The sequence below is a fragment of the Fusarium coffeatum genome (assembly GCF_003316985.1).
Source record: "Fusarium coffeatum strain FIESC_28 chromosome Unknown BRIP53273_contig_122, whole genome shotgun sequence".
In the NCBI taxonomy this organism is placed as follows: domain Eukaryota; kingdom Fungi; phylum Ascomycota; class Sordariomycetes; order Hypocreales; family Nectriaceae; genus Fusarium; species Fusarium coffeatum.
Genome location: NW_022157915.1, coordinates 1 through 11,111, shown reverse-complemented (window position 1 = coordinate 11,111; position 11,111 = coordinate 1). Strand labels below are relative to the sequence as shown.

The 11,111-nt window shown below is 47.9% G+C and overlaps 5 protein-coding genes across 5 annotated transcripts; 3 read left to right on the top strand and 2 right to left on the bottom strand.

Moving 5' to 3' along the window:
- Window positions 1-44: 44 nt before the first annotated feature.
- FIESC28_05624 (uncharacterized protein) lies at window positions 45-2,732 on the top strand (the record flags this gene model as incomplete). Its single annotated transcript, XM_031159769.1, has 2 exons — window positions 45-1,169; window positions 1,227-2,732. 2 exons carry the CDS (start codon window positions 45-47, stop codon window positions 2,730-2,732), a joined length of 2,631 nt encoding a protein of 876 aa, XP_031016084.1.
- A 1,390-nt stretch (window positions 2,733-4,122) lies between these two features.
- FIESC28_05623 (uncharacterized protein) lies at window positions 4,123-5,792 on the top strand (the record flags this gene model as incomplete). Its single annotated transcript, XM_031159768.1, has 4 exons — window positions 4,123-4,389; window positions 4,448-4,762; window positions 4,808-5,433; window positions 5,483-5,792. 4 exons carry the CDS (start codon window positions 4,123-4,125, stop codon window positions 5,790-5,792), a joined length of 1,518 nt encoding a protein of 505 aa, XP_031016083.1.
- Window positions 5,793-6,220: 428 nt separating this feature from the next.
- On the bottom strand, window positions 6,221-6,886 carry FIESC28_05622 (uncharacterized protein; the record flags this gene model as incomplete). Its single annotated transcript, XM_031159767.1, has 1 exon — window positions 6,221-6,886. One exon carries the CDS (start codon window positions 6,884-6,886, stop codon window positions 6,221-6,223), a length of 666 nt encoding a protein of 221 aa, XP_031016082.1.
- A 1,343-nt stretch (window positions 6,887-8,229) lies between these two features.
- On the top strand, window positions 8,230-9,822 carry FIESC28_05621 (uncharacterized protein; the record flags this gene model as incomplete). Its single annotated transcript, XM_031159766.1, has 1 exon — window positions 8,230-9,822. The coding sequence occupies one exon, from the start codon at window positions 8,230-8,232 to the stop codon at window positions 9,820-9,822; it is 1,593 nt and encodes a 530-aa protein (XP_031016081.1).
- A 428-nt stretch (window positions 9,823-10,250) lies between these two features.
- Window positions 10,251-10,596, bottom strand: FIESC28_05620 (uncharacterized protein; the record flags this gene model as incomplete). Its single annotated transcript, XM_031159765.1, has 3 exons — window positions 10,251-10,370; window positions 10,419-10,500; window positions 10,559-10,596. The coding sequence occupies 3 exons, from the start codon at window positions 10,594-10,596 to the stop codon at window positions 10,251-10,253; spliced, it is 240 nt and encodes a 79-aa protein (XP_031016080.1).
- Between the last annotated feature and the right edge of the window lie 515 nt (window positions 10,597-11,111).

Sequence of the window (11,111 nt, the reverse complement as noted above, 5' to 3'; positions counted from 1 at the left end):
CGGATCTCTCATCTCACCAAGCTCGCCAGGAGGCCCTCGTCTAAATGTTGCCCGACGTGCTGATGCAAGGGCTCCGTCAGTACAAGTCCGATACCAATGCACTGGCATCCTGGTTGGCATCAACCGCAAAAATCTGCGGCTATAAATGCGATCTTCCTGATGATCAGAAGTCCTTCGCGAGCGGAGATAAGCCTTCCCCTGGCCAAGCTCCCTCTGGCCGACTCAAAGGCAAAGCACGAAAAGAAGCCAAGAAGCGAGGAGCACCAGTGAACCCAGCAAACCCACAGACACTCAAGAACCAAGGCCCAAAGTACACAGTGGCTCTGAAAGACTTCTTGCCCATGGCTGAGTGTATCGCCAAGTCCAGAAAGCCCCTTATCACTGTCCCTAGCTCCTTTGTCAGTACCATCGATCGCGCCATTCGTCTGCGATCGGCTTTCGCAGCTGAGATGGCGCTCCATGGTGTGAAAGTTAACCAGGATGCGGACATTACACACGATTACTTCGTCAGCGTCTTGGAGAAGGTCAATGAGGCTCTCCGTCCACGATTCCCACCCTGCCAGAAAGTGCAAACTACTCAATCCGCTGAAAGGGAGAATATCTCTCATGGCTTTCAAGCTCTGTCGGTTGAGGAACCGTCTCAAGAGTTCTTAAATGTCCCTGATGCAGAACTTCCTCAGAAAATGCAAAAGGATAGCACAAGCTACCAGGCAAAGAAGGATCAAGAGGACCGCTTGTGGAAGATCTTAAATGCTCCCGACATTTTGGGACTTCCCCAGAAAGTACAGGGGGATCGTACAAACTACAAGGCAGATAATGTTGAAGAGGAGGAAAACGGCTTCAATGACCTCTTATGTGCTCTGGTCTTGGTCGAGGCCCAAGGTATGCGAGACCGAATCCGATGGATATGGCAGAGCTATCTCGATAAGACCATTGACATCACTACTGCGGCAGTTGCTACCAACGTGGGAATTCAGAGGATTCGAAAACTCTCAGAGGAGTGCTCTATGTCCAACGCAAAGAACGCCCTTCGAGCCGCAGAACTCCATTTCTCAATGAATGCTTGCTGGAAACGAACCAGTTCAGGCCTAAATTTCCGCAAAATGGTGGACGAAGTCCTAGATCTCCGCAGGACCTTGGATGAGGGTATATGTCCTAACGATCTATTGGTGGATTTCAACAACTCCTTCCTCTACGCTGTGTGAATCATTGAGCCGCTGGTGAAGCAAACCCAAGCTTCGCTTGTTTTCTTGAGACCTGGCAAGGTCGAAAGCCCTACAGCCCGCGATCAAGGTTTACATGAAGAGCTTGAAGCATTGTACGATTTCTGGGTCGAAGGTGTTTTATTCCTGCACAACAACATAGAGCAAGCCGGTTCAAATCGCTTTCCAGTCGAAGACGAATTCTTGCGAATGCTCCGAAAGACGAATGAAACCAACGAGGTGTCTTTCGAGGTGGCTTTTATTGCCCAGATATTCCTCGATATGCGACGACTTCTAGGCAACACAGAGTCAATGGCCGAAAAGTTCATGGGCTGTGTCGCGGAAACGAAGTTTGCTCTGGATAGGTTTGTGGAAATTTGGGCCAACTCTCCCAGCGCCAAGGGCAGAGATTCTCTGAAATACCAACTCAAGGAGGGCCAGAACTATCTGGAGAGTATGCTCTACGACATCATTCCCGAGGTCAAGGCCTACCATGTTCGCAATGGTTATGATGTTGAAGGGGTCGATGAGTACGGGAGGTTCTTGAAGCGCTCTCCTATTTTGTGCGGTCTTGCGCTATTTCATGCTCGAGCGGAGATGTACACCCTGTCAATCAATTGCATGAAAGAGACTGGTGTCACGACAAGGCTGGTTCACCTGTACAATGCTATACAGCAAGAAGGTGTCCTCGACAAACTATGGGTCGATATGGAGACGTTCGAAGCTTGCTTTGAGGAGCAAGATTTCTTCATGGGTAGGAAGCCAACGAAATCCACTCAATACAACGAACGACTAATGGTGCAAATGGGCTGCTCTGTCTCTTCAACCCAGAAGTTGAAACGTTCATCTTGGAGAGAACAGGTTACAGACAAGCATCAGAAGGACTTGCTATTTCGGACGGCGGTTCAGGGCATGGAGAAGGGGGCTCCCGTCTCCAAGACTTACTTGCGCATGCACAAGCAACGCGGCGGGTGCCTTGATCTGACCAAGAAGGAGGTGATTGAGATTGTATCTCTGAGCAAGTACAAGTTGGTACAGGAACATGACAAATACACCTTCGGTTCTTTGAGTGAGGAAGAGAAGCAGCAGCTCGACAAGCGAGCTTCTCAACCAAAGCCGAAGAACGCCTGGCCCGAACCTTACTATCTTGTACTTCTCACCATGACTCTGGCTGCCGAAGCTCGACAGTTAGCATTCTCGTACCTGCAGATGCACGATTTCTGCTTTACTCTGCAGGCTCACATATTTGACAGGTGCAAGCCTATCATAGAGGAGAAGGTCCTCTACAAAGGTTGCGTGCCAATTCGGGGGCCAATAGACATTATCCCTCGTATCCTGCAGCTGGCAGATTGGCCCAAAGGTGATCGGGCTCTCAAAGAGGCTGCATCGGTGATAGCAGAATTCTCTAACGACCTTGGCGGCGAGCTTCGAGCCAGGATTCAGGACATCAAAAGCTTTTCCGAGCCTGTAGTCGTGCCACCTGTGGCAACTGGCGCCTGCCTCAAATGGTACTCGGACCCTTTGAACTAGGCAATGCGCTCGACGCTTACGTTGTGGGTGCGGTTCGACTCACATTGATCAAGGTATTGCGGAGGGATGTTCTCATTCCTCTTCCCCAGGTGGCGACGAGGGTATGTTGAGAACTGCAGGGTTGACGAGGATGATGGACGGGTTTGTCTTTGTGCTCTCAATGCAGGTCTCTGTCAAATTTGCTGCTTTATTGGAGGGGGGATCGTCGCCTGTGAGAGTCCATAAGAGACGAAATAGTTTAGATAGTTTATGTCAATTTAGATGAGAACTTAGGTTATTTTATTTTCTTACTCTAAGTCTTAGGCGATATTGCGGGTGAAATCCCCATTGCTTAGGTGGTTGAGTGAGCCTCCACTTGAAGTCGAGGCATGGATGATGGATGACAGCTGAAATACAGACCTCGTATTGTGCTGACTGGCTGAAACAAGACCTTACATACCAACAAACATCACAGGGGTCCTGGTAACTCCAGTTGAAGGGAACGCAACGTCGTGGCACAATGCGATGTCCGATTGACGGTTTCAGATGAGATTCGTTGTCGAGTAACGATGCAAAGAACAAGGACTGGACAATCTATTTGTTTGCTGGTGACATTTCTTTGGTATAAGCATCAAATGCGGGGAGAGCTTTGCTTTCAGTGTTTTGATGTAACCAGGCAAATTAGAAGGGGGATTGGGGTTGGTTACACCAAAGGCAAGCTCAAGAGAGAACGTGAATAGCTTCATGGTACAAAAAGAGATCAACGTAGCACCTGCAGCCGTTATCAAGCTCAATTGGTGATAAATGGCCGGATTGCAGCCGTAGATTGTTGCACGCCATGTTCCACAGAAAGACTGATCTGACTATCTCTTTATCGGAAGGTCAAGACAAAAGATCGTCGGGCTGTCAGGCGCTCAGGGCGTGTCCTATCACGATCTTGGTCTAGGCTATCAGTAATCCTTGACCCCGCGATAAGCTAAGGCTGGTGCCCCCCAGTCCGAGTTTGGGTCCATGATTAATTGGGAGGGGGACGGGAGTAACGTCGCACTGATAGCGTTTCTGTTTCTCCCTTCTGTTCCCGTTGCTGCGACGGTGACTGTGACTGTGACTCTGTGCTAGGGTCTTCGTCTCATCTCGTCTAGGTCTTCTCCTCAGGGCTCTCTTTTCTCCTCTTCTCATCTATTTTAGGGAAGCTTACAGGTCGCGTGCCCCCCAATTGACCAGAGTCGCTGCACATTTATTTATTCCATTCACTCCCTTCCATTCTGCGACCGTTGTCTTCTCCACCTCCGCCTTTTCAACGGCTTTAAAAACAAAGCCAAACGCCCACATTACCCCAACGTCCACTTTTCTTTCTCAGTTGTTACCATCACTCACTCACTTGAGATCTTGACATCAAAGAAAAGAAACCATGTCTCAGGATCCTGCTACTGCCCCCGCCAAGGGCGGCATCGCGACCGATGCAGACTACCACGATGCTCAAACCGACATCGATCTTCCTCGCGGTTGGAAGTACCGACGATTCCAGCTCTTCGGCAAGACCCTTCCTTGGTATGCTTCGCCACGCATCCAGCTCGGCATGGTCGCCTTTGTCTGTTTCATGTGTCCTGGCATGTTCAATGCTCTTGGTGGTCTTGGCGGCGGTGGTAAAACTGATCCCACTCTGGCTGATAACATGGTGAGTGAGGCTCGGCAATAAGCACTAACTGCAGATCAACATGCTGACTGGGGGCTAGAACACCGCGCTCTACGGTACTTTTGCTGTGGTTGGTATTTTCGGCGGCACTTTTGTCAACAAGCTTGGTGTCAAGCTTTGCCTCGCCTTCGGTGGTGTTGGCTACGGTCTCTACGCTATCAGTCTTCTCGTCTCTGTTCACAAGCATGTTCCTGGCTTCAACATCTTTGCTGGTGTTTGGCTTGGTCTCTGCGCTGCTCTTCTTTGGACTGCGCAGGGTACCATCATGATCTCGTATCCTCATGAGAACAAGAAGGGAATGTACTTTGCTTGGTTCTGGGGAATTTTCAACATGGGTGCTGTTATTGGCAGTCTGGTAAGCTTCCCTTATTCAATCACGCCTTCCATACTGACTGGATAGATCCCTCTCGGTGAAAACATTAACATCAAGGAAAACAAGACCGTCAGCGATGGAACATACATCGGCTTCATCGTCCTCATGTTCTTCGGTGCCCTTCTCGCTCTTACTCTTTGCAACGCTCGTGACATTATCCGCAAGGATGGCTCCCGCGTTATCCTGATGAAGAACCCAACCTGGCAGAGTGAGCTGTGGGGTCTGTGGGAAACTCTCCGTTTCGAGCCCTTCGTTGTTCTCCTCTTCCCTATGTTCTTCTCATCCAACTGGTTCTACGTCTACCAGCAGAACTCTGTCAATGGAGCCTACTTCAACACTCGCACCAAGGCACTCAACGGCTTGCTGTACTGGTTGGCTCAGATCATCGCAGCTGTTATCTGGGGTTACCTCCTTGATCGGGAGAACGTTAGACGTACTACTCGTGCCAAGGCTGCGTGGGCTGCTCTATTTGTCCTCACCTTTGTCATTTGGGGCGGTGGATATGCTTTTGAGAAGACCTATACCCGTGAGACTGTTGCTCCTGATTCGGGTTTCATTCCCGGTGACTGGACAGACTCTGGCTATGCTGGACCTATGTTCCTGTACATCTTCTACGGTTTCTACGATGCCGCTTGGCAGGCTACTGTTTACTGGTATGTACCACACTGAGTCTCTTGATCAAGCATATACTAATAGTTTCAGGTTTATGGGAGCTCTTTCCAACTCTGGTCGACGATCCGCCAACTATGTCGGCTTCTACAAGGGCGTCCAGTCCGTTGGTGCGGCCGTCAGCAACCACCTTGACGCGAAGAAGATCTCGTACAGATCCGAGTTCATCAGCAACTGGGTCCTTCTCTCAGTGTCTCTTATCATTGCTGCCCCAGTCATTCTTCTCAAGATTCGCGACCACGTGAGCGCTGAGGAGGATCTCAAGGGCACGGATGAGACTATTGCTGATGTCCTACCTTCTTCTCACCCCGAGAAGAACCCTGAGAAGACCGGTATTGCTTAAGAGTGGAAGCTTCATGCTATTGGTTTAAGCAAACTTGGAGAGATTGTTACATATGCATGGGTGACAAGGATGGTGAAGGATTAGTGATAATGAATTAATTGACGTATCTATTCTGAACCCCATTACGACTTTGCCTTGCTTGCATTTCTCATGACCATTAATTTCAAATATGATATGATGATGGTTTCTCATATAAGGTTCGATGACACAATCATCCATGAATGCCTTACTCTTTTGACACATGTGATGCGACGTCTCGTTAAATCAGCCCTGCGATCGACCCAAAGACGTGGATCGAGTGGAGATATCTTTCATCACGAACCGTCGATATTCTCAATTGGGATAAACAAGCGATCGTAACAATCAAGATGTCAGGTGGATCAATTTTGACGTTCAGCTATCTAGCCCTCTGTCTTATACCCTTCCAATTAAACAAACTTGACATGCCCAAAGAACTTGGTTATGTGAAAACTGGCCTTGTCAGGCGAACTCCATCCTCCAAGGTCTTGGTCGGGAAACATCTTAGGGCTCGTAACCGTTCTGAAGAAGTTCATCCTCCACTTAGTACCGCGGGCACAGCCTGGATCGACATTAAACAAACCCAACGGAATCTGTGCCTTGCTGACCCATTTCTTCGCCTTCTTATTAAGTTCCGTCTCGGCCTCAAACCCGTCACCCTCGGGGTCGGAAATGAAAAAGTGATCAAATGGCGCTCCTTCCTCTCGGACTTTGGAAGGATTGTAGACAAAGGCTTGGTAGGTTACGTTGTTGGGATTGATTTCGTACTCGAGATATGTCTGCGGATCGTCGGTGCCCTTGTAAATGAACGCTTCCATGACTTCGTAAGCCCAGATATCATCGTTTGTTCCCTGGGATTCGTTGAAGTAGAAGTATTTCTCATCCAGGGCAGTAAACTTCAGGGAGAGAGCGGTGTCCGTGTAGCAGAGATCGACTTGGGTGCGTGGAAAAGGATCACCGTCGGGTACGGATTTAGAGAATTTGATACTGCCATATTTAGGACATGCTGGCACATTGACTGAAGGAACGTGAGCAGCGGCGAGTGAAGCCACAGTTAGGAATAAGAGGGAATGCATTTTGAGGCAGTGAGTAAGACAATTGGATCAATACGAGAAGTAGGATATTCGGTGCTGTGATGTTTTTATTTACTCTGTACAGCCTCTGGACCCCAAATCCTTCAGGGTGCACCTCCCTCTAGCTCGTATTTGCTCGAGTCACTACCGAAAATGATTGGTTGTGTTGCATTGCATTGCATTGCATTGCAGATGAAGGAAGGAAACATTGGATGATCTGCAACGTAGCAATTGGGGTAACAAAAGGGCCGCTCGTGACCAAGACATGATAAGCTGTGGTGGGGAAGGGACGGGGAAGACGGCATGTCTGTTCCTCCTTGGTCTACACATTTGAGGGGTGTCAGCTTTATATGGACCCAGGCAAGAGCAATAATGAGGAAGTGGCCGATGAATATCCATTCATTGCTGACGGCTTGAGATATCATTTGTTTGATTTTCACCTCCTCCAGACGTCACCCCAATGCGGTATAGTTAGAACAGCAATGCGGTGACCAGTGGCAAGTTTCACCTCCAATGCCTCCCTTGCAGCGCAGATAATCATTCAAGACCATTTAGACTCGATAGCAATCATTCATTCATCTTTTCACATCTAGTCAAATTTGACTTTCAATCAAACCAACGACTACGGAAAATTTCTCTGCCATGTGGTAAGGTTCATAACGCCACAAAGAGCCTCATCAGCCATGGCTTTAGCTCAACGGAAATCTCCGAGTTAAGATCAATGAAGACATCTTCTTAATGCGACTAGCCCTCGCAATCTTTCACATACGACCACAGCCCTTGGAGAATACGGAATCCCGTCCGCTCTCCCATAGTCAAGCCGAGGAGCGGTGAATTAGTACTCGGGTCGGTGACGACCGGGGAATCCTCACTGTTGTATGTTTTTCATTTTTGCATATTCCAATTTTGCTAGTAAGATGTTATTTCTCTAGACTATTTATTGGTTAAGCCTCTATCGCCAATAGTCTCCTAATGCACCAGCATGGAAGTTATGGTTGAAAATTCGGGTAATTAGGCCGAGGAAGATCACCGAGTAACACTATCGAACCGGACTGCGAATGATTGCGACAGTGCATAATGATATTTTTTAAGTTATCATGGCAAATCATATCCTTCGTCTCAACCCTTTCTTTAGATTTACATCACGTGTGAAATTGCAAGATCGATTTCTTCGCTTGCTGGTGATTGACATGGATGATCTGATATTTGCCGCATCTGATTGGTTGGTTAAGTACCTTCCATAAGACTTAGCTAACATTCCATCCGTCTCCACTTATGACTTCCTCCTATTCCGCGTATTCCATGAGTTGTCTCTTGTCATCAACAACTTCCTGTTGTCATCACTAATGCCTCGCAAAGGGAGTCGAAAGGTGCGATCCGGATGTTTGACCTGTAAAGCCCGGAAAATAAAATGCGACGAGACGAAGCCAGCGTGTCTGCGATGCGTCAACGCCGGTCGGGTATGCCAAGGGCTGGATTTCACGTCATCTCGTCTTGAGCTCGTGCAACCGAGGCAACACGTTCTTGGGGATTCGACGAGAAACGAATCGAGAGCTATCGAGTTCTTTTGCAAAGTTGCTGCTCCGTCGCTGTCCGGACCTATCGATCCTTACTTTTGGACGCATATCGTCCTGCAGTTTGCTGAGCATGAACCTGCTGTCAGGCATTCTATCATGACAATCAGCTCTCTGTTTGAGAACCGCCAGCGTCATGATAGTTACTCGAATTCTGCAGGTCAAAGAAATGTCGCGGCTCTGAAGCATTATAATGCGGCTATTCGGGAACTTCGAGGAACTCAAAACCCGGACTTGGTACTGACGTTGTTGACATGCCTTCTATTTGTATGCATCGAAGTTTTGCATTCAAACGGAGACGTTGCTATTCAACATTGCTATCATGGGATCAACCTACTCGGTACTTGTGATCCACCAAAGTGGGCACTATACTATCTGATGCCGATATTTAGGAGACTCAGCATCTTGCCCTTTTACTTTGGCGATTCACAACCCTTGGCTGATTGTCCTGCGTTGACACAACCAGCTGCAACAGTTGATACTAATTTCTCGTCATACTTCGAAGCCCAAGTTTCGATAGATGCGATTTACAACTTGACCATACAACTTTTCCGAAGTACCGGAGAATATCGTCTTGGCAAAATGCGACATCAGCCGGGCCCACCCGAGATATTCATCGAGCAAGAAAAGATTCATGGCCACCTGGCTCAGTGGAAGTCTGCATTCGAGAGATTCGAGTCCGAAACGTCAATCGAGCTCAACTCAACAACCAAAAATTCGCGGATATGGCCGCTTCAACAATATCATGTTTGCATGGCTCTTTCAACTGTGATCGTCTCAACAGACGAAACTGATTACGATGTGTTTATCCCGAATTTCAAAGAAATGATCAAGGGTGCGGGCGAACTCGCTGGACTGAGGACTAGGCCGACGACGTCCGAATTTCATTTCGAGATGGGCTTCGCGCCGTTTCTGTTCTTCGTGGCCATCAAATGTCGAGATTTTGAAACGCGGATTGAGGCGCTGCGACTGATGGGTGTTCTCTGTGCTGCGCAAGAGAGTCTATGGAATAGCCGTACGCTGCAAGTCGTCGCGCAGCGGATAATCGATCTCGAACACGGTGTCACAACGCAATTTTCGGGAAGGTCCACGCGGTATAACACTTTGCCCCCGGACGAGAATAGAGTTCGACATTTTGTTGTTGGGCCTATAAAAGTTGGGCCAGATGGCGTTGTTGGACGAGAGATATCACTGTACATGCCGTCAGAAGATGGCGGTATATGCATCAAACGTGAGATATTCTCCATGAAGAGACTGGGCGAATCTCTTGATATCGAAGGATCACCGGGTGTTTTTGCCGTCGACCTTGCTACACAGAAGTTATTGATGACTGCGCTGGAGGATACTAACCTCTCATCATCGTGAGCGCTTTTCTTCCAAGCCCAATATAGTCCGAATTGAAACCCCGAAGAGACGACTCCGATGGGCAGCAGATCCAGGCTTTTCGTTGCTTTGGTGTAAAGGTCAAATTTTCCCTGATTATTATCACTGCCTTGCAACGAGCTATCGACCCTTGAGGGTTACGGGTTTGATCACACTCTGCTGCCTGCCCATAATGGAGTTCCTGGGAATTTGGAAGGAAAGCATTAATATTGTAATAAACACTTAGGCCATGTTTTTCAAAGTTGAAAGAGATTTGATACACGAAACGCCGAATTTATTGATTTTACCGTTAATCTAGACTTTCATGAGTCATTATTGCGAAACTTCAAATGCACATTCCCCGAGTGGTTCCCTTCAATGCGTCTTCCCCAGAATAGCTCATCGAACTTGGCCACCAATAGACTCATCATCTATTGGAAATCGTTGGGCCAGCATTTCTCCTTGGGCCACAGCTTGGCATCGTGGGTCGAGGCGTGAACCTCGAGCTGGAGCTTGTTGGTGTTGACAATCTCCTTGCGGCAGTTTTGGCACTTGGTAAGTTAGTTGGCTTCTTTGTTCTCGTGAGATAAATCACATACGATAGAGGTGGGCTTAGGAGCCTTGACGGGAAGACCGTTGGCCTTGACGGGAGCACGAGTTCCAGCGGCATCGGCCCTCTTGCTGAAAGAAATGTCAATAAGATGTCCTAGAATAATGACGACAAAGAGTCTTGGCTTACTGCTCCTTGTTTCTTCGGTCCTTCTTGCTGATAGGCATCTTGAATGAGTTTGGTGGTGTGTTGATGAAGGGTGAAAAAAAGGTCGATGGTCTGAATTTCAGGGTCCTGTTCTGGTGGGGGAAAGTATGAGAAAAATCTCTCCAGGCGTGATGGAGTGGAGAGTCTGGCGCGACCGTGTGGCCCACTAAATTGTTTGCCGAGGAATTAGTCAGCCTATACATGGTCTAGAGCGGTCGATGTGACCCACTTGATCCTTATCATCCATCACGATTGCAGAGGAGACAAAGGCCTGAGAGCATGTAGCTAAGAGATTGAATTGTATGCTTTGAATACTTAGACATTCAAAATAAATTCTAAGCGGAAGAGACCCCTGATGAGAGCTTAGACAAATGATGAGACTTCTTTATTTTCCACGGTCTAAGTCTAAGAGGATAATTCTTGCTCATAAGTATACACGATTTTCCATCCAACAAGTGATAACAAACGCTATTCAGAACAAATAGTAACTGTGAATAGTAGCACAAACCGCTGTCCTTTTTTTTTTTTTTTTTTT